At 52.0% G+C, this 20,605-nt stretch overlaps 1 protein-coding gene across 5 annotated transcripts in view; it reads left to right on the forward strand.

Moving 5' to 3' along the window:
• The window catches only part of Cip4 (formin-binding protein 1-like Cip4), a 238,230-nt gene that overhangs the window by 104,385 nt on the left and 113,240 nt on the right, over positions 1 to 20,605 (forward strand). Inside the window, exon 1 of one of the 5 annotated variants that reach the window (XM_055063426.2) lies at positions 16,120 to 16,913. The exons of 1 other annotated variant lie outside the window; for it this stretch is intronic. In XM_055063426.2, the coding sequence (XP_054919401.1) occupies positions 16,680 to 16,913 (234 nt within the window). In that variant the 5' untranslated portion in view covers positions 16,120 to 16,679. Of the gene's footprint in view, positions 1 to 16,119; positions 16,914 to 20,605 lie in introns of those variants that run through there. 3 more of the 5 variants (XM_055063425.2, XM_050195722.3, XM_050195721.3) reach the window with 3 other exon arrangements.

A 20,605-nucleotide genomic window follows, 5' to 3' on the forward strand; every position in this document is an offset into this window, starting at 1 on the left:
TCGCGCCTTGCTCGAAAGGAAGAGTCGTGCAACTGAGAAAGTAATTATAGGTCTCGGTCCGAAATGAGGGGAAATGACGTATTTTGTTTACTTCGCCGTCTGTGGTTCCGGTAACCGTGATCGCATGGGTAGCGTGGGTAGTACAGGCGTATTATTTCGATGTTCTTGCGTGTTTTAGGCGACCTTTTTCAACAACTTTGCTGACATTGCTTTCAACAGCGAGGACAACCTGTGGAGCAGCCCTATCAATCGGACAGGGCCGTAAAATCTGTTTGGAGTTCGCAGCACATCGTCGTTTGGTTTGTGAATGTTAGAAGGTGTTCGTGATTCTCAGCGGCGTAATCGACGACAGATTTGGCGTCGAGTGGTGTACACTTTGTTCAGGCTTGTTGTGCGCCGTTCTACGGATGTGTACTGTGGTGTTGTTTGTGCTTCGGGAAATGGTGCCACGCCGGCGGGATTTGCTTTCTTGTAAAAACGTCCGTACCGTCTTCGGCGAGTGCTTTCGGAAACTGCTCGCCTTTTGTGCTTGTGTGTGTGCGTGTGCGCGCACGCGCGCGCTTCTGATATGCGTCGAACGCGTAGGAACGTCCGTACAGTCTTTCGTGAGCGCTTTCGGAAACTGCTCGCATTCTGTCTGTGTGCGCGCGCTTGACATTCGTCGTTATTGCGATTTGCAAAGGTGTTTTTCATTTGGTGACTGCGTCCGCGAACGCCAGGATGTGATACGCGTTCGTCATTTAAAGACCCTGCTTCAGTGTAGGGTCACTTACATTTTGGTTGCTTGGAGGTCAGCTTTCAACACATGGCAAGGCATTCCAGTGCGCTTAACCATCTTTGGCACACGAACTGCTTTGTCATTTCTCCTTTAAATTTAAATTCAGTTTTGTGTAGTATGTAGGCAGATAATGGTCACCAAGTTGCGACGCTCATCTCGTTTTTTGCCACTGCTGTGCACATATGAGTATTTTTTACTAGGTCAAGCCCTCTTAGCAAGTTGTGAAACACTTAGTGCAAATAATTTTTCACAGCAGTAACTGTGATCATGACCACGATTGATCACATGACTTTTTAGGGATTGTTATTGTTATTACCACATTTTCTTATTTATTTGTGACAAAGTGTGATGGATTTTGTTTGCTATTTTGGCTATCTGTTCACCAACCTATTACACTGTTTTGTGGTTGTGCTTTTTATATTTATATGTGGGCATGCATGGCCAATCTCATGCCTACCTTCTACAATTTGACATAAACAGGCACTAACATGCTCTTAGCAGATTTGTATTTGACAGTATTGTGGTTGACGCACTTGGCTATTAGGAAAATATGCAGGTTCAAGTTCACCCATTACTACCTCTGACTGATATCTCTGATGCAAAGCAATATTATTAGGATGAGACAAAGCGCATGCATAATTTGTCACTGCTCAAACTGCCTGCAATAAACTTTGCCAACTCGTCCTTGTTTGAAGTGTTTCCAATGTGCTATAATCGCATTGCCAGATTATTTTATTGCGTGCACAAACATATAGCATTTTATTATGAAACTTTGATGGTACCCGACTCCTATATTGCAATAAAATCTTAGGCAGATCTACTCTGAACAAAGGATTCATTCTCTGATGGTAGCTTTCGACAATATCATGGTGCTATCCAGTGCCTATTGGCTGGTCGAGGAATGCGTCATGCAAAGGCAGTAGTATCGCCATAAGTGTTCATCCGAGAATATGTCCCCAAGTGAAAATCATTGCATCAAAAGTACCGACAGCAGCTTTGATGGGGATGTATATGTGTTCGTTGCATGAAATTCCAGAAGTTGAACTCTGAACATCTTATTTGCTCTGTAGTTTATGCTGGTATATATGTGTCACAATGGTTCAATGTGATCATGCAGCACATTGATCACGCTCTTGCATGTACTGCAAACAACTCATCATAAATCTCACTGTCATTAATGAGCTTTTGTATGCACTACGACTTGAGTACACACACTTTGTATGCAATTCATAGTCATCCACAAAGATCAAGTTGCTCATACGACTACAGTGCGTACACATCACACACCACCTCACACACGTCATACATAATCTCGTCAGGTCTACGCAACTCATCGCACACATGTCATACAAGTTCTACGCATTCTTATCGCAGATCGCATAAATCTCGTGCACATCGTAAAAGTCTGCGTAGCACATCATACAGATCTCGCTCATTTTCTACGAGAGTTCGTTCAATATGCATTTCATATCGTTCATTTCTCGTCAAATCTGTACGACATGCATACATCTCGTTCAATTTCTCGTCAAATCTGTACGACATGCATACATCTCGTTCAATTTCTCATACAAATTTTTCAATAGGGTAGCTTTGTGTTTGTGTGGTTGAGCTTTGCGCCGCCAGCTGGCGCTACCAATCTGGCCGCTCACGTTTACGCCCTCGCTAAACCGGCAAACCGCCCGCGCTTGCCGGATACCGGACACGCTAAAAGTCTCTATTATATATAAAAACGGCGTCTGTCGACGCTTGGCGAAATATTTATGAGATTATCTACCCGCTAGCTACTCCTGTTCTCGTACACCGCGAGAGTCACGTGGGTAACGTGACCGCTTAGGGGCAGCGATGTTTTCGGCCGCCCCAAGGACTCAAGTAGACGTAGCGGCTTGCGCATGCGCAGTACCGTCGCCCCTAGTTCTTGCGTACGCAAGCCGCTTGCGTCCCCTAAACTAAAGCTCTCTAATAGAGAGCAAGCGGCTTGCGTACGCAAGAACTAAAACTCTCATGAGCGTTTGGGGAGGTCGCGTGCGTCGCTGACTGACGGCAACATGGCTCTCAAATTTAGTGCTGCGATGGGACAAAGGGGGGGGGGGGGGGTCTGAGCTGGTGTGGGGACTGCGTGGGGACTATGTGGACTATACTTGTATTTACCTGTATGTACCTTATTTTGGCTAATGAAAAATAGGGGCAAGGACTTTGATTCCCGCTCGTAGTTGCCGCGATTATTATTATTATTATTATTGTTATTATTATTATTATTAGTACATTTTATGCAACGCTAACCCGTGGCCACTGCTTGTTAAGACATTGTTCCTTAGTGGTCTTATCTCGCTGTTCGCTTTGCGTGCCGTTTTGGGAGGGGTTTGTCTCAGCCACGTGGTCTCAGCCGAGCACAGGGCGCCGCTCCCAGTACTGCACTTGCCGACTTAAGTACGCGGGAGGAGACTTTTCGCTTCCAGCGGGCAGGTTATGTAGCGTCCACTGTACAAAATGGGCGTCGCGCCTCGATTCCTCTCCTCCGCTACCAGCCTCCCTGCGGGGCTGCCGGTCGGTCGTCGCGCCTGTGATCGAAGGCTTTCGGCGTTCCGCGCGTCCCGATGGCTTTTCAGAAGCTGAGCGCGTTGCGTGGGGCGGTCGTCTCAAGGTCGCCGCGTCCTCTGGGTGCGCGACACTTTCTAGTTCTCTCGGTGCGCGGTGTCAGAGCCAGTCGGAGACAGCACGGCTGCAACCCTATACCGGAGAAAGAAAGGAAGCGACGCGGACAATGACTGAGAGGAAACTGCGGTGATGGATCAGTCGCGCGGCGTCGGTGTCACCAACCGTAGTCGGTGTCGCCAACCGGTGTGCCGCCGCGAGCGCTCGTGTTCGGCGCCTGAGCCCGCTCCCTCGCGCGGTGTCGCCAGTCGCCGTGCACCCGGCGAGGGCCCTTCTAGGAGTCACGGTGGTGGCACCGTTGCTTCTAGTGTCCCCCTGTCTCCTGCTTGCATGTAGATGTGTTTTGCGTTGGTTTTTGTTAAATTCGTCCTTTGAAGGTGAGACAGCGCTTGCTGCTGTCACGGAACAGGACGCGCTTGCTCTCCATGTTGTCTTGCTTGTTTTGGTAGATTTCGTCGGGGATATATACACATGTGATCACATATTTGACTTGGCTGTTATCGAGTTTTTGTTGTTTTATATATATATGACAGTGTTATCCGCTGCATTGATTTCGTAACTAATGGTACAAGGAACGCTGTGCGCTACCGTACAGTGTTCGCTGCTTCTATTCGTGTGGTGAACATTCTGAAGCAGTGGCGGCCCGCTGTGGCCTCAATTGGTGGCTGGCGAGTTGTCTGCCTCCGTAACGTTGTCGGGAACTTTATGGGACGTTTATGTCTTCTGACGAGAACGTGTCACATGCGGACGCATCTTGGGCGTCGCGACCGCCCATCACTTCCGCGGTGGGGGTGGGGGTACTTCTTCAGGGAAAGTTTCGCGTGCACTGGCGAAAGCGTCTCACCGTTGAGATCGGTTTTGCGCCTTCAGTTGGGCTTACAATCGAAGGGACTCCATTACAAAAATAAAACAGCGCACAATCGACAAAAAGGCGACACCACGGCGCTTCAACGCCGTGGTGTCTTTCTTTGGTCCTCGTTGTTGCTTGTGCGCTGAGCTATTTTCGTAATGTTGCACCAACAAGCCCAGGTTTCCAGTATTCTGATGGGGCTGCGTTTTGCTTGAGGGCCCGTAATCACCAGCCAGCGTTTGGACCATGGCACGTTTGAAAATCGGTTACGCTGTGACCGCACATTGCACATTGATGTAATCGCGTGATGGAGGGCTGTGATTTCTATTTTATTTACGTTTTGACTTTTGCTGGAGGTGCATTATTTGTAGTTTTCAATTGCGCATCCGTGGGTTGAACCAAAAGGCTCGCGCATAATGGGCTTTTTAAAAACATGACCAATCCTCATCATGATATTATAGCACTGCTTCCGTAACGATTCCGACTACGGCGCTGAGAAAAAAAAGGTTGTTCTTCACTTGGATTGCATCAAAATTATTACATGAATGAAGAAAACGTGTAGATTCTGTTGTGTAGATGTGCGCTCTCTGTGACTGGAACGACACTTGAGATGTTCTCGTCAAGAAAGAGGGCCCTGGCGAAACACGTGACATTTTAGCGGAAGCCTTCTCTGCCGCAGTAATGGTCGCATGCTTGCACGCAGAGGTGTCATGTGCGGAGGAAGGTGAAACCATCGCTGCGCGTTGGGATACAGTGCGTGGACATTGTAAAGCGGCTTTCGACATGGATAGAGATCCCTTCCTTCTTTCTGTCTCTTTATTTATTTCTTGAAGTAGCAGATGCGTTTGTTTTGGTAGGAGGTTGAAAGACCGGCGAGATGCGATTGACGAACGTACGTCAGTGTGTATGCGTTTACCATCTCGCTCTTGCGACGTCCTTACGGTGATTAAAAGCACAAAAGGCCCTCTTTGTGCCTGTAGGTTCGTCCGTCAACCTGAGATACAAAGAAAGTCGTTGCACGACGTAGTGCATGCCGAGCCGTATCCAAAGAGGCGAAAGCTCGTTCGTAAGCCGCCCATTGTCCGTGGCCTGTCCTCTCTCCGTGCTCTTGAGCGGCGGAACAAGCGGGCAGGTCTGACGCAGCAGGCCGGTAAACTCATTATGCGGAGAACGGAGTCATCTCTGTCTCCTGGTTTTCGACAAAAGCGTGCCCCAAATTGACACGCGTGTCCTGTAAAGCGCATCGGACAAAAACGACAGCTCCTCTCAATGTGCAACATACTGTGCAGGCTTGATGGCGCTTGTCATTGCATGAGCGTACTGCTCAATCAAGATTGTATGGCGATATTGTGAGCAAGTTTACCTATACTTCGTCGCCTCTCCACGGGGATATTACCATCAGTCGAAGTGACCGTAATTTACAGTCTGCTCACAGAGATATGTTCTAGATGCTCTTTCGGTTTTTTTTTCTTTGTTTTTTCCTCAAAGGGGTCCTGAACCACCCGTCGGAATTAGTGAAATAACACAGTCCGCCAAAAGGCAAATCAGTTCTGCAGAAGCCCGCAAGGTGGAGGAAAGAACACGAAAGGGAAAAAATTGGCACCCACCCGAATTGTAGCACGAAACTACAGAGGAACCGGGACGAATTTTTTCTTCAACTGCGAGGCTTTCTTTCTGAGAAAGCCGTATGGGTTTCCGCTGTAGCTTCGTGCTACAATTCGAGTGGATGCCAATTCCTTCCTTTTATTTCAACCAAATTTTGCAGTCGTGCGCTGCGCGCGGAGCTCGCAAGCGGAGCGCGAAGTCACCATTTTTCTCAAACGCTCTGTTCACCAGAAACCTGCTCCTCGCAGTCTTCTGGACGCTTTATTTCGTAATATAGCAAATTCCCATACGCGGCTGCTATTGACCAATAGCTGACATCAGTCAAGAAGGGTGTTCGAATCAGTGCGCTTCTTCCTGCTATTACAGTGTGTACTCCTCGACGCAGTTTAACAAACAGGCCGAAGTAAGCGAATATCTGCTTTCGAATTTCGATAAGAATTACGTAGTTCCGGGAGAAGCCGCCTGTGGTATTCTCGGCCACGGCCGCCTGCATAGGAATTAAACTTTAGCCACCCTGCTTATCGGTCTCGCCAATTTCGACTAGTTTTGAACACTAAGCTAGCCTCGAACCACGCGAAGCTTAAGGTCTGCTTGCCAGCGCAGGCTCCCTACTGGCCTCTCTCCTACGCCTTGGCAAACTTCGCTTCGTATTGAGCTATTGCTTCAGAATGCGCAAGTTGGATGTGGCTACTATCCGTCAATTCAAGCTGGCGCAGGACAAAGCCGGTCCGCGCACCACGTAGCACGGCCAGACCGGTAGCCTATGAGCGCGAGCGCGCACTCTAGCCCTCTCGTGCCCAAAGCAATCGCTGCGCAGACGCACTACAGTTGCGTGTAGCTGCGGTCTGCAACGTAGCGTAGGTACTGAAGTCGCCGCGGGGTGCCGCGACGAGTCCGCTGGCTGAGCGCATTGCGGCTCGCGGAGGACAACCGCGTTTGGCGCGCCGTAGGCACCGAAATAGGTAATGGTGGCGTCTACGTTGTCATCAAAAGTGAAATTTGAACTTCGGGCCACGGTGACATTTAGAAGGCGGAGCGTTGTGGCCACGCCCCGATCCGCCGTAGCCTTCGCAATCCAAGTCGTTGAAGAAGGAGCGGAAGCACCGCGACAGGGTTGTTTGATTTCCCATAACTGCGCTTCTGCTGAACGCATCCAAGTACTTCTTGCGGCACCGTATTTGTGAAGTAGTCTATTTTAACTTGGGTAAAATGTGGTTCGGGACCCCTTTAAGGGGGAGGTGGGTGAGAGTAAAGGGGCGGTTGCCTTAATCCGTTTATTACGAAATAGTTCCATCGCTCATGGATTTGTCTTCATATGCCAAATATTCTTCCATCATCGACTGGTAATTTCGTTATGGTATTATGATCCGCAAACATATAGGGGAGTTATCACTGATTTCTGCGCCAACGGCTGCTGATTGCAAATTTTCATGATCTCTCCATGCATCATCCATCAGTTGCCGAGTGATGCTGATAGCGAGTAAGGATGTTAGTCGTCTTTGCGCATGCATTTAGGTCGAATATGGCAGAAAATTACGCAGAATTCATGTATCGTTTAGAATATATCTATGACGTATGTATATCGATTCCGGCCGGCGGTGGTCGCATTCCGATACGAGGCCGGAATGCAAAAACGCTTGTGTACCACGCGCATCGGGTGCTCGTTAAAGAACCCCTGGTGTTCGAAATTAATACGGAGCCCCCCCAGCACGGTGTGCATCATAACCAGATCGTTGTTTTGACACGGAAAACCTTAGTGCTTAATTTTGTTTGCTAGAGGGGCGTTAGGTACGGCTGTTGCGCTGCCGCTGCTGTCGAAATGTTCAATGACGTATAGCCACATAACGAAGCAAACGCATAAGGAACACCGACGTTTCTTGTAAGAATCTGCCAAACTCGTTTAGGCACACGTCTTACTGCTTGGAGAGACGGCAAATAGGATTCGTAGGAAAGAATTCGATTGCGGCAGGGTTTGATGGTAGCGCACGGCAAGCTTTCGGTGACTGACTGGCGGACGCGTGAAGTGGTAGCCACGTTACCACGATTCTTGCCAATTTGTTTCACTTAATAATACTGTTTTCCGTGATGACCTCCTGCATGCTTCACGTTCGAACCCTAACTGCCTTTGGCGTTCGTTTTAGCTGATGAGCTGGTCGCTTTAAAAGGTGACGTAGCTATTTGTAGCGCGCTCAAGAACATGAAGTTTTCATTCCGTAAATACGGAGCCGGCAGCTGCCTGAGGTTTTCGTGCCTCAAACAGGTGAGCATTTCCTCAGTTTTGACAAAAACGACATGGTGACCCTTTTTTTTTCCCTTTGAGCTTTTGTTCCGGATTCGCTTGTACTTGGTTTTATTATTGTACCTGTGGCTCTATGCAACGCCAGTAGTCTTCATCTGCTAATGAATTTCCCGCTCGCAATCCTGCCTTGGAAGGATTCGCTATCACATCAATCACGTTCACATCGGTTGTCAGAGGAGTCCGACAAACTCGAGGCATGCAACGAAAATGACCGCTCGCCCGCTCATCGTTCGGTCTGCGACAATGGCAGCGCGTGATCGCGCTTCATGCGCAGCTGTAGCGAGTCATTTCCTTGTGCTTTTGAGCTGTCTGGACCGCGTAACGGCTGTGGCATCTATTGCTCTTCACTAATGGTCCCGCCGAAGGCGAACCCTGCGTTCGGCGATGTGGACTAGCGTTATTGAACGCATACACACAACCTCCGGTATTCTGCCTCCGGGGCCGCGCATCTGTTCTTTGCGAGCGTGTGCTGCGGCATGTGCGCGCAGTTCGGAAGAAGGAGCGGGGGGGTCTCTCCCTTTGAACGTCGGCGCCACGGTGGCCCCGCGGCCGGCTCGCGGGCGGATGTATGTACACAAACCTCGCGGGTTCCCGCGTGTGTTTCTGCTTCGTGTCCCTCGCCCAGTCGTCGTTGATCGTTTCCGAGTGCCCCCCCCCCTCTGGTGGCTGCCCTCGTTCACCCCGCAGCCTGCTTGCTCTTCCTTCGCCGATTCGGTCAGCCACCTCGGCTGCTCCTTCCGAGATTCGTTACGGGCCTCCTAATTGGAGGCACGCGTGCACACGCGCTGCGCCTGTGGCTATCTTCTCTCTCTCTCTCTCTCTCTCTCTCTCTCTCTCTCTCTCTGCGCTCTTCTGGCACCGCACGCTCCAAAGACACGCCGGTCCCCTCTCGCGCGCTGTTCGTGGCGCTTCCGCCCGCGCGAGTGTGTGTGTGCACTGCCTGGTCCGGCCGGCCAAGCGTTCCTGTGCACATCTACATGGCGTTTGCAAGCTAAGAAAGGAAATGCTTGTTTCGGGAGCCATCTCGTGCCAGGACGGTCGTTCTCGTCGCGCCTGCGTGCTCGTGCGGAACACACACGCGTACACACGTCTCCCGGCCAACTATATTGGCCTCTTGATCACCTGTTGGGCTTTTTGCTGCGGTCCGGTCAGGGCGATATGTGGTGGTGTCGCACGTGTGCATATGAGAACTACACGACGTGTACTATCGTAAGCAGCCAACAAACACTGACACCAAGGACAACATAGGGGAAATTACTTGTGCTTTATTTTAATAAATGAACTCTAGAAACGATACATTAGTGGAAATGAAAGTGGATGAAAAAACAACTTGCCGCAGGTGGGGAACGATCCCACAGCCTTCGTAACCTTCTGGCCGCTCGGTTAACCCCCTTTCTTCTCGTTTACGACGAGTACTAGTCGCGCAGGTACCACGAAGCACCTCGGTGCTTTTCTTTTTCTTTCGTTTTTTTTTTTCGTCTTTTGCTTGAACGGTTCTCTTTAGATGTTGATCTGAGTATAGTGTGCGGCGCGGGTGCTACACAGCTGTGCGTGCGCAAGCGATTCGGAACCCGTCGTGCGTACGCGCATTAGCGCCACACCAGTGCCGCGTAACCGTGTGCGGCCGGAGTTTCACTGTGCTGCCTTATCTACCGCTTTAACTCTAATGTAACGTTGAGCAAGTATATCCTACGTCTAAGGTATCCTGAGCGTGTATGCATGTATGCATCGACCACCGTTACGCAAGAAATATTAGTTGAAAGAATCACACGAGGTCGCTTCTGTGTAAATGCTTCCAACGTTTTAAAGCCATGGACAACGCCGGAGCGCTTTCTTTCATCAGCGCTGTACTTGTGGCGCATGTGAGCGCGCTAGACCACAGGTAGCTGCTCTCTTCACGCGCCGGTTTTCGTCTGCGTCGGGAACTGGAGTTCTCGCGGCCATATCGTTTGCTCATTCTAGGGAAACCAACTGTTGTGGTGCCCACGTCTCTGGCACGTATATACAGTAGTCGTCCGTTCGTGTTGTACACGACTCCCGCTTCCAGTCTGTCCGTTCGCGCGATCTCTCGATATCACGGAGGCGCCTTTGAGGTTCAAGTTTTCTGCGCGCTGAGGCTTTAAGAGTATGCCGTCCACAAACGACTTTTCAGTCAAGGCAGCGCACTATATGGGAGTCGTGTCGTTCCCATTCGCCCTTCACCGGTGGCTGCCTGCTTCACGGTGAATATTCTGTCGCTGGGTTTATCGGTGTTCGTGCCGTGCGAGGCGGGAGGGAGGCAGAAAGGAGCAGCCTCTTCTGCGTCTCCTCGTGAAGGCGTCGATTGCTCTTTTCGCTATCTCGCGATATCGAAGTCACCACCGGGAGGATTAGCCCAGAATCGCGCCTCGCCGGCTCATTATACATATAATAAGAACAGCAGCTCCGCTGTCGAGTTTCGCTCTCTCGCGGTCTCTTATCTCACTCTGCGCAGCGGACCTCATACGAAAAGGAAATTAATCCTCGCCGTTTTGTGTTACTGTGTAGGATTATCGCCCTTGTTGTCTCTTGGAATGCACCTTTCGTTGAAGTTATCGCACTGCGCTCGAAAGCGTAATAAATCAACCCCTGCTCCTTTGCCGAAGTTCCGTGCCGAAGGTAGATGGGACGTCGTGGTCGCAGTTATAGCGACCCAGCTGCTTTTGCGAGACAGGCCCCTCCTCCCCACATGCTGGCCATAATAAAGACAATGGTCTGTAAGTGGCTGGGCTTTGAAGAAGGACTGAGAACGAACTCTTCAGTAATACGTTCAGTAATACGCTCGCAAGTCATGCATGTCCCACTGTCACAGAAAAGATTGCTGTGAACGATGGTAAAAAAAATGACCCGTTGACGGCCGCCCATGCGACAGAACGTGACGTTACGATGATACCGTCGATTTCCTGGTGGGCAAGGTAACTCGCAGCTAACGAGGAAACAAACTATGCTGGCGTACATTTTCTTGGGACACGTTTAGTACGCACGGATCCAAGTTGGCAAAAGCTATACTTCGCAAGGGTTTTCACGCTTGATTGTTTAGCAAGTTGCAGATTTTCTATAAACTAAGGTAAATGTTACACACGACTGCGGCGCTGCGACACGTAGTTTAGAGGAAAAAAAATGACTGCGGCGGAAGTGTAAAGAGCGGATCGACAGATCATAGAGGGAGGAAGTAATCTAGGAGGGCGCATTACTTCACGAAGCCAGCCTTCGCAAACAAACTGTCCGTGTAGCCATCCCCTTAGCCCTTCCTCTCTCGAAAAGTCGGCCACGCACGTGACCCGGTGCATAGTTCCCGGTAGGTTTTAATCGACGCGCAATTGTTCGTATGCTTTGCGACCCGCTCCGTGCACATATTTCTTCCGAAATACTTTTGCAACTGCGGTCGTTTATATTGCAACGTGCACACTTATCGTTTTCGTTGCAACGTGCAAGTGCGGCAGCCGCACGTGCTGTCGCACCCGTTGTTTTTTCGGAAGAGCGTGCGCAAAGCGCGGCTATAGCGCGGGGGCTGAGAATACACGAGAGAAATCTAGCTATTCGTGACACGTTACTGCGATACGTGACGCATTAGGCACACTGTGCATGCACGTCTTATACCGCTGACTGTCGCGCAGGTTACCGTGACTGCGCAACAACATGGCAGCGCCCAGAAGAGTTTGGACCGCCCATCACGATCCGAATTCACACTTGCTGCTTTCTGTTGATGTTTCTTGACGACAAGAAATAATTGATGTAATCAAGCAACCCTTTATCCCCATCTCGCGCTGAAGACAAAGTGCTACAGCGATGTTTTATCGTTATAGTCGTTCGGTTTTGGCGTTGCTAGAGAGAGGCAACACCGAGCCGGAAAAGTGTTATTTATCGTCTAGCAGATGGCGCCACAGCATCAAAGTTCGTGATGCGGTGGCGATGGGGCGGCGTTCTGAAAGCTTAATTTTTCACTGCATCAAGAATAAGGTTCTACGCTCAAGCGCGGTACGCTAAAACGTTGATGTCTCGGCGTGCCAATCGCTGGTGCGCGGAGAAGTGACGCATGCGCAGAGGATCTGTAACCTACTGCACTTACGTGTCACGTATCATGTCGAGATAAAGCGCTGCGCTACGAAACAGCGACGCGATAACGTTGGACCGACTTTACTTGGCTTCAATTTTGTGACGTAATGCTCCATGCTCCCCCTTAGTCTTTCATTTCTTCCATAGGGCGAGTACGCCTGGTTCCTGGATGCACTCCGATTCTTCGCTCTTTCTCAACTTTTATTTTCTAAATTAGCGTACAAGCAATAATGTTGTCTCTCTTTCTCTTAAAAAAAAAAAAAGACAATAAATGCGGCAGCATGGGTCGAGTTGTGTAATTTGGGTGGTCCCCACAAGCTCGTGCGCGCATGTCGCGCTCCTAGGGGACGGTTATCGGTACACCGAAAGTGACGGCATGCAGCATCGATTGCCGCCTCTTACTGATGCCGCCGTTCTGCCGCTTCCTTATAACTTTGAAATGATGGATTCGTTCGATTGCGTAATTTTATCTTCCTTTCTTTTGCACTACCTACGTTAGCTGTGCAAAATAAACTAAGGAAGAAAGGGGAATCCACAGAACAGCAGGTGTTTGTGGCTTGTATGTGTGGCTGCCGCTTTTCGATTGTCCTGTCTACTTTTTAAGGAAGCGAATACTAAAGTAACAGTTGCCAACTGGTTTCGGTTCTTGTCCTTCCTAAATATATCGATTTAGTGGGTGAGGGGTTAAATCAGAGCAAATGCGGCGCTGCCAGTTTTTACCGCCGGATAACGAATTCGGCGATCTGAACTATTACGTTAGCCAGTCGAGATTATTAGCCGAATGTCGCTCAGGTACGGCCATTATCAAAAACCTGCGACGCCCCAGTTTGCTGCTGCTCTTCAAGATTCCGTTTTTTCTTTACCTTTCCGCTTTCTTTACGAACTCTGGCAAGCATTTGTAGCTGCTGTCTTGCTGTAGAATTTGGGAATACTATACTGGTCCGTACATGCCTGGGAGGTTCGCTTTACCACGATGCCTAATCGCCCTTGCCATGGCGATCCGATGTTGGCGAGCTGTCAGTTTCTAGTGCACATTGTGTTTCTTTTCGCTTGCGCGAGGGAGTAAATTAGTGTTTGCTCACTTTGAAATGTGAAGTCGCTGTCTGCTATTTGATTTACTGGATGAAAGTTGATGCCATGTTTCGCACGGCGGCGTTATGCTGGAAAGTCCGCTTAACGTTTCTGGTGAAGGTAGTGCGCCGAGTGCCATGTGATTTTGACGTTCCGTTTGCATAGGCTCCGTACAGCCTTTTCACGCGGGCTATCGTGAGCGCAGGATGTACGTTGTCCGTGCTGCTGAAACTGAAAGTTTTTGTTTAGCAAAAAACCGGAACTTTGGTGTTGTGCGGAAAAGGGGAGAAAGTGTTACGAGAAAGTAAAAGAAAAGAAGGGTTTGGGGAGGGTGGTGTAGGGTTGGCGAGTTCGAGGAAGTGCCGCAGAGAGGCTGGGTGCCAAGTTCGGCACCGCAGCGTGAGCTGTGCAGTGTATGTGGTCCGTCCCCATTAGGACTTGAGCACTTAAACTCGGGGTGAATGGTCGCCGTATCTGCTGACCACTTTGCATCGCTCAGCGCCCATCGGAGAGAGGGCTCACTTTCTGGCGCGAGCCACCGCAATCGCGCGCGAACGCCGATGCAAATGAGCCGCGCACAGTGGGAGGCCTCGAACTAGGCCAAGTCCGATAGCAGCGGTTAGTTTTTCTACCCCGAGTTTCACTCGACGTCGTGTCCGCTCGGCCCGTTTGGTTCGCGCGCCCCCTATTCGCTTTCTCTCGCCCTTGTGGGCTTGCGAAGAAGCAGGCACGTAGCGCCGATGACCGTGCTCGTCGTCTTATGTGGACGGCTTGTTGCGTGGTGCATGAGGGGCGTTGTGCGCGTGCATCGAACAGCGAAGCGTTGGCCTCCACCCCTGTTCGGGGTTAGCCGGCCTGACGAAGCAGTTTAGGCTCACGGAGCGTGGAGTCTGACGACCCGCTTTTGCCGTGCCGCGCCGAGGGATGGTGGTGGGGGCGTGTACCACGGCAGCTGCGAAGCGTGCTCCGGCACCGTGGCCGCCGTTCCTTGCGTTTGCTGGGTGGCGAGAGGTGGAGAAAAGGGGAGGGAGTGGTGACACGCACGGTGGTGCGCGGCGGCAGCGAACCATGCCCCCCTGCAGTTGGCCTGTGGAAGCTGAGACCCGAGAGGGTGACTCTCGAAGGTCCCGAACGCGACATTCGGAGGCCAACTAGGTCTCTCGCAAGAACGTTTTTGCGGACGCATCACAGGTGATCTCCATCTCCTTGGAGAGAGAGAGACGCCGCTCTGTGCGACTCCCCGTTGCGTCGCGTCTGGCGAGTCATCTCGCGCCCTGGTCTCTCAGAGTAGCCCCGCATCGGCTGTGCCCGTCTTCTCCAAAGCTCATCCCGCCAACGTCACGCGCGGCACCAGGGGAAGCGAGGCAGTCTCGGCCGGCACGCACGCGTTTCGTTGGGCCGCCCATCCGTGAACGGCCGGAGTTGTCCGGCCGGTCTCCTCCCGGGCCTCCCTCCGCGAGGCTTTCCTTCTCGCTCTCTGTTCCTCCCTCTGTCTCCCGTAGCCGGCTCTCGTCTCCGGCGTCGCTTCCTCCTCCCCGGGGCTGCTTCCTCCTCGTCTTCGGCCGCCACAACAACAGCGTCCTTAGCGTACGCGAGCGTGGCCCGCTTGCTGCCAGCGCGCGACCATCTTCAGACCATCGCGTAGACGCCGCGGCGCGCGTTGGTGTGCCTGTTGTGTGTGTGCCGTGCGCGTGTCGTTTCTTCTTTTTTCCTGCGGTCCGTCTCTGTCGGCGGCGATCATCGAGGCAGATTTCTAGTTTGGCTATTCAGTCGTGAGTGCGTTGAACGCGGCATGGACTGCGGGCTTTTCTTTTGTGTGGTAGTCAACCACCGTGCGGACGAAGAGAAGTGACGGATCGACGCGCTGTTGATATCCGTGATCTTCACGTACTCTCTCGGTGTGAAAGGACATTCCGGCGGCCCGTCTACCGATAGTACAACGCTGTGCTGTGGGCACCACGTTTGGTTTCGCGACTGGCAACGAAACGTCATCGATTGGTGCCCCCCCCCCCCCCCCCCCTTGTTTTCGTGCGCCCACCGTGTGTGCCGTCGTCCGTTCCACGCACAATCGCCGGCGGCTGCATGCAGGGATACAGTAGGCCTGTGCGTCGGCCAGGAGGATAAGTGGTGACTTGCGTAGCTACCCAGCGCATCTCGCATCTGCAAGTTGTCTGCTTTACTTCCCGCGCTCACCGCTGTGCTATATTTGGGCGAGCGGCTTTTTTCCTTTCCCCGAGTTGTTTGAGAGGGAGCAGCGGGGGGAGCCTGGGCATCTAGGCTCCAGGCCCCTTGTGGTGCGCATACATACAATCCGGCCTCTTCTGCATCGCCCTTCGAGTTCGGCGTCCTCGCCCTGCTAAGGGAGCTTGCTTGAATCCGTGGACCCTGGTCCTCAACGCGCCTGCATCGCCGTAGCTGCCTGCTTTGTTCCAGAACTGTGCCGGAGGGTGGCGTAACTAAGAAGAGGAAGAGAACGTGGTCGTTTCCGATCTACATCGTCTATAACCTCCGTTATCCCGCGCACCCGTTTCTCTCTCCCCGCTGGCACTCCCGCTCCCCTCCACCCGTGCGTCGCAAGATCTCGAGTGGCACGCGATTCCGGAGTGCCTGGCAGGCCTCAACGGCATCGTGGACTGCGGTCCTCAACCCACCCCCACGTGACCCCGCCCCCCTCGCTGTCTTGGTGCCCATCACTGCCGCCAGCCGAGCTGTGTATGGGCGCGTGTCGTTCTTGAGACAGCGCAGTGCTGCCGCCTGCTCTGGTTACCGGCCACGGTCGCATGAATCGGCAGCCGCTGTAGTAGCGTTCGACACTCGTTTGGAAGCACCGGCGCCTGGCTGGTGTGTTGCGGTGAAGAATTCGGCAGCTTCGATTTGAAATTGTGCGAACATTGCGAGTGACCGCCTTTTGTCGGTGACGTTGGTGCATCGTCATCGTTTGAACAGGAAGTACAGTTGCAAGACCCCGCGACAGCCCGAAAGCGTTGGATTCGGCATTCCGACAGTCGCGACGTGTTATTCCGCGGTGTTTCGGATGCGCGAAGAGAGCAAACGACGGTGCAGCCACGACGGAGACGTTGTCAGAGTGCCTCCTGCGAACGGATTCTGCGCGCTCGTCCTGGAACTCTAGCAGCGCTCGCTCGCCGTGGACATTGTACTCGGTCGTGTCGTGCACGCAGCACTCTTGAGGGGAGAGCTGGTGGGGCTCCCAAGCAGCAGCTGCCGTGTTTTCTTACGCGCGCGCTCCCCGTTCCATAGTGGCTCCGTCTGCTGCCGCCCCGGCCGCCTCCTTCTACACGCTCCGTTCTCGCCGGGGTCCCCTACGTGGACTGAGCCGCGAGCGGTGCCCCATGTGTTCCTCGTGGAGCGCGGGCGCCGCCGAGCCGGCCCGGGCCAAGTGCCGCCTCGTGCTCAGCTACGTGGGCACGCTGCGGCGCCGACCGCGCATCCCTTCGGCGTCGCCCCGCTACTGGGCCGAGCAGCACCATCAGCAGCAGCACGATGAGGACGTCCGCATCTATCGACGCCCTTGGGGGACCGCCAACGGCAACAGCCACCACCACCACCACCACCTCCGCTGCCGAGTACGTGGCTGCGCCTCTTTTTCTTATTTCCCGCTCAATCACTCCCAAAGGGATCGCGAAGCGGCTCCAAATCGAGTCCGGTTAATAGTGACTGGAGCAACCGAGTTGCCCGTACACTGTCGTTGCGTCAAAGGGCATGTTCGTTTTGATGCATTGCAGTTAAATATATAGACGTAAATAGGTCGTGCCCTGGGACGGGTGATGCTTTCCGAGCGTCATCGTGTCTCAATGCCACGAGTTGCGTGGTTTTTGTCCGGTACCTGAGAGTTACCGAATAGTCCGAGTATTTTTTTTTTCTTCCGATCCTCGTAAAAAAAAAAAAAAAAAAAAAAAAATCGTGAGCCACCGGTGCTCTCGGAAGGGCGTGTATGCGCGGTCGTACGACTGATGCACGCGCGCGATGCTAACGCGCGCGCCTGCATGCCGGTCCAGACGACTGTCGCTCTACTCCAGTTGCTGCACCTTATCTGTTATATATATATTTTCACTCGAATGCGCAAGAGCGTCACGGTGCGTGGCGCTTCCAAGTGCTACCGTGTCTCACCTCTTCTGCTGCATTTTGTGCCGCACCAGTCGCGCGCCACGCCCCGTCTTCTCTGCCCCCGTTTCGGCGGTGCAAAAGGAAGGAAACGTTGCGCTTCTACGTTACGTCTGCCCGCGTTTCTTGCTGTTTAGTGTGTCTGCATCTGTGCTGCTTCCCCCCGCTGCGAGCGAAGAAACGGATGGCCGATTATGCTGGCGGCAAACTGTCCCTGTCGCCCGAAAAATGTTAAGTAAAAAAATAGTTCGTTGAAGGTGGTCATCGTCTAAAGGTTAACCGCTATTGGGGCTATTGCGCGAACTATATCTGATTTTTTTTTTTCTTATATAGCCTATGCAGTCTTAATTACACCCGCTGCGCTGGCTTAGCGGTTTTGTTGCGCTGCTAAGCGCGAGGTCGCGGGACGAAATCGCGGCGGCGGCCGCATTTGGATGGGGGCGAAATGCAAAAAACGCCCGGCCTCCCGTGCATTGGGGGCACGTTAAAGATCCCCTGGTGGTCATAATTAATCCAGAGTCCCGCCCCACTACGCCGTGCCTCACAATCACATCGTGGTTTTGGCACGTAAAACACCAGAATTCAGTTTTGTTTAACGCCCGTGACTGCGATCGCAGATTATTATAAAATATTATACGCGGACTTATCCATTGATTATAACGTAACGGACGCGCAGTGGATGTATAGCGGTTCGTTGCTGAACACGAGGTCGCAAGTTTGATTCCAGACTTCGGCGGCCAGATTCCGTTGGCTGTGCTAAAGGGAAAGAAATTTTTGTTTCCCCCTCAGTTACATTGAGGCGCACATTAGCGAATCCCACGTGGTCAGAATTAACCCCAAACGGCGCATGCCTCATGGCCCACTCGTACAGCTTTGAGCCGTAATACTCGATACATTTGTTGACGGGCCTATTTTCCGTTTTAGTTCGAGCCCCTCGTCGAAAATTAAATGTGCGCATTTTGCATTTGAGGCGGAATTTCTAATCATTCGTCAGAGGTAGGTGTGTGTGTGTGTGTGTGTGTGTGTGTGTGTGTGTGTGTGTGTGTGTGTGTGTGTGTGTGTGTGTGTGTGTGTGTGTGTGTGTGCGCGTGCGTGTGCGCGTGTGCGTGCGTGCGCGCGCGCGCGCGAATGAATAGCCCACCTTTGGCCTTTTTCGTCTTTTCGTCAAGGTCATTATGGCGGGGTTTATTAACGTCCGAACATTAATACCCTTGCTACGAATAACAGTCGTTGTAGGGTTCTGGGCCTAATTCGTAGCACCTCGGGTTCCCTAATGTGTCTACCGAGAATTTGGGTATGCGTGTGTTTTTTTGCGCCTCGCCGGCGGGAATCGAACCTCCGAGCTCGGCTGAACACCACATCAGCTGGGGTCATCGCGGCCGGTCACCATATTCGGGGTCAGCAAAGTTAACTCGTAGCGCGAAATTCGTTGCGATAGGCCGCAGAACTCTGCACTTATGAGTACTTCTACCTTTCCTGTTCGACGGAATAGGATCTGGCTGCTGTAGGCCGTGCTGCTGCCGTTTCGAGGAAGGTGAATGCACCTTGTTTGGCCCCGTACGTGCTTTGCTGTCTCGCTGATCCAAAGGTCACACGTCCGAATGCGGTCGTCGGAGACCGCTTTTGATCGGGTCTTGATACGTGGACATGTTCTTGTATATAATTTAGCGACAGTATGTATATGCTGTGGCCGAGGTTTCCCCGTACCTGCGCCTAATAATCTGCTGTGCGCCATTCCTTGGGCGATGAGGCAGTGAGTGATACGGATCAGTCTTCGACGCCGATAGGCTTTTGATCGTATGTTTCAAATGAGTTTTTCTCCAGTGATCTTTCTTGGGCAAAGGCCTACTACTTTCCATGGCTGAAAGTGTCGCTGTATCTTCTGTAGTTTGGAGACCTCGTGGCCACCGCTGTCAACCAGAGTACCTGGCACGCGAAGAAAACTGTTTGTAATCAAGTTGGTTTGACGGTGATCGTACTTATGCAGCAGCCAATCAGTGCAGTTTGCTGTTTACTGCAAGGCAATCGAATTTCAGTTAGTTTCGCTCCTAAGCAGTTGATGTACAATATATGGAGAGAAGCGAGGGAGGTGCTAAGTTCTCGACGTTCGGAAGGGCATTTCGAACCCTCCCCAGTCACGTTAACAATATTTCGAATGTTTACAGTGTGCGTAGGTCTTCCACGCGCGCGTTAGTTGCAGGCCTGCACGGTGAGCACGCTTTTAGCTCAAGGCCAGCCATCGACGAGGAAAAGAAAACGGCTGTGCCTTTGTTGTGGACGTTCCCGCTCGCGCGCGGTGTTTTTATTTTTTGATCATCCGCACAATGGGAGTAGCATGCGCCGTGTACCCATCGAGATGCGCACAGCCAGTCCCGTAATGATTCGCAGTTCCTCTCTCGATGCGTATCGGACACAATGGCTTTTCTTCGAATGTGGGCGCGCTAACGCCCAGTTGCCGTCACCGCGCGTGCATCGGGGGGGAGAGGACTAATCGATGTTGCGTTGTGGTCGCCGAGCCTTCCGCAGCAGTTTGGTCTACCGCGGCAGAGGGACCCACAGACGGGCGTGTGTTAAAAGGCCGCTCTGCAGTCGCGTAGCAGTTCTTCTGTGGCGCCGCGGGATGAACAAGGTCTCGCTACATCGCTGCTTATTATTTTTGCTCAGCCAGCGTTACTTTTGGCTGTTGCGATAAAAGCCGGGGCCCTTTCCTTTTTTTGGGTCCGTGTCCGTTATTTGCGCTGCTGATACTAGTAGAAAGGTGTTTATTAATAATAAAAAAGTACATATATTAAAATGCCACCCCTGTGGCTTTTTCCGGCGAGGTGCCTATATTCTGTGAGATGTAGTTGGGAGATGTGGTTTAATTACAACCACGTTTTTAATTTTTTTTAATCGTGCACGAGCGGTTTTGCCTACCGCCCCGATCGCAAAGCGGTCGCAAGTCGAACGCGGCGTCGACTTGGTTCTCAGCCCGTATCACCACCGAGCGTCTGCGAGGGGTAAGCCGTGAGTTCCTCTATCTTCATAAAGTGCACGTCTTTCAGAGCAGAAGCGTGATCTTACTCTTCCGATCTTACGACTGGTGCGTAGTGGTGAAGGGAATTTATGTATTTATTAATTAATTCATTTATTCTTCTGTGTTTTGTGGAACACA

Source organism: Dermacentor andersoni, chromosome 1 (assembly GCF_023375885.2).
Source record: "Dermacentor andersoni chromosome 1, qqDerAnde1_hic_scaffold, whole genome shotgun sequence".
Taxonomy (NCBI): domain Eukaryota; kingdom Metazoa; phylum Arthropoda; class Arachnida; order Ixodida; family Ixodidae; genus Dermacentor; species Dermacentor andersoni.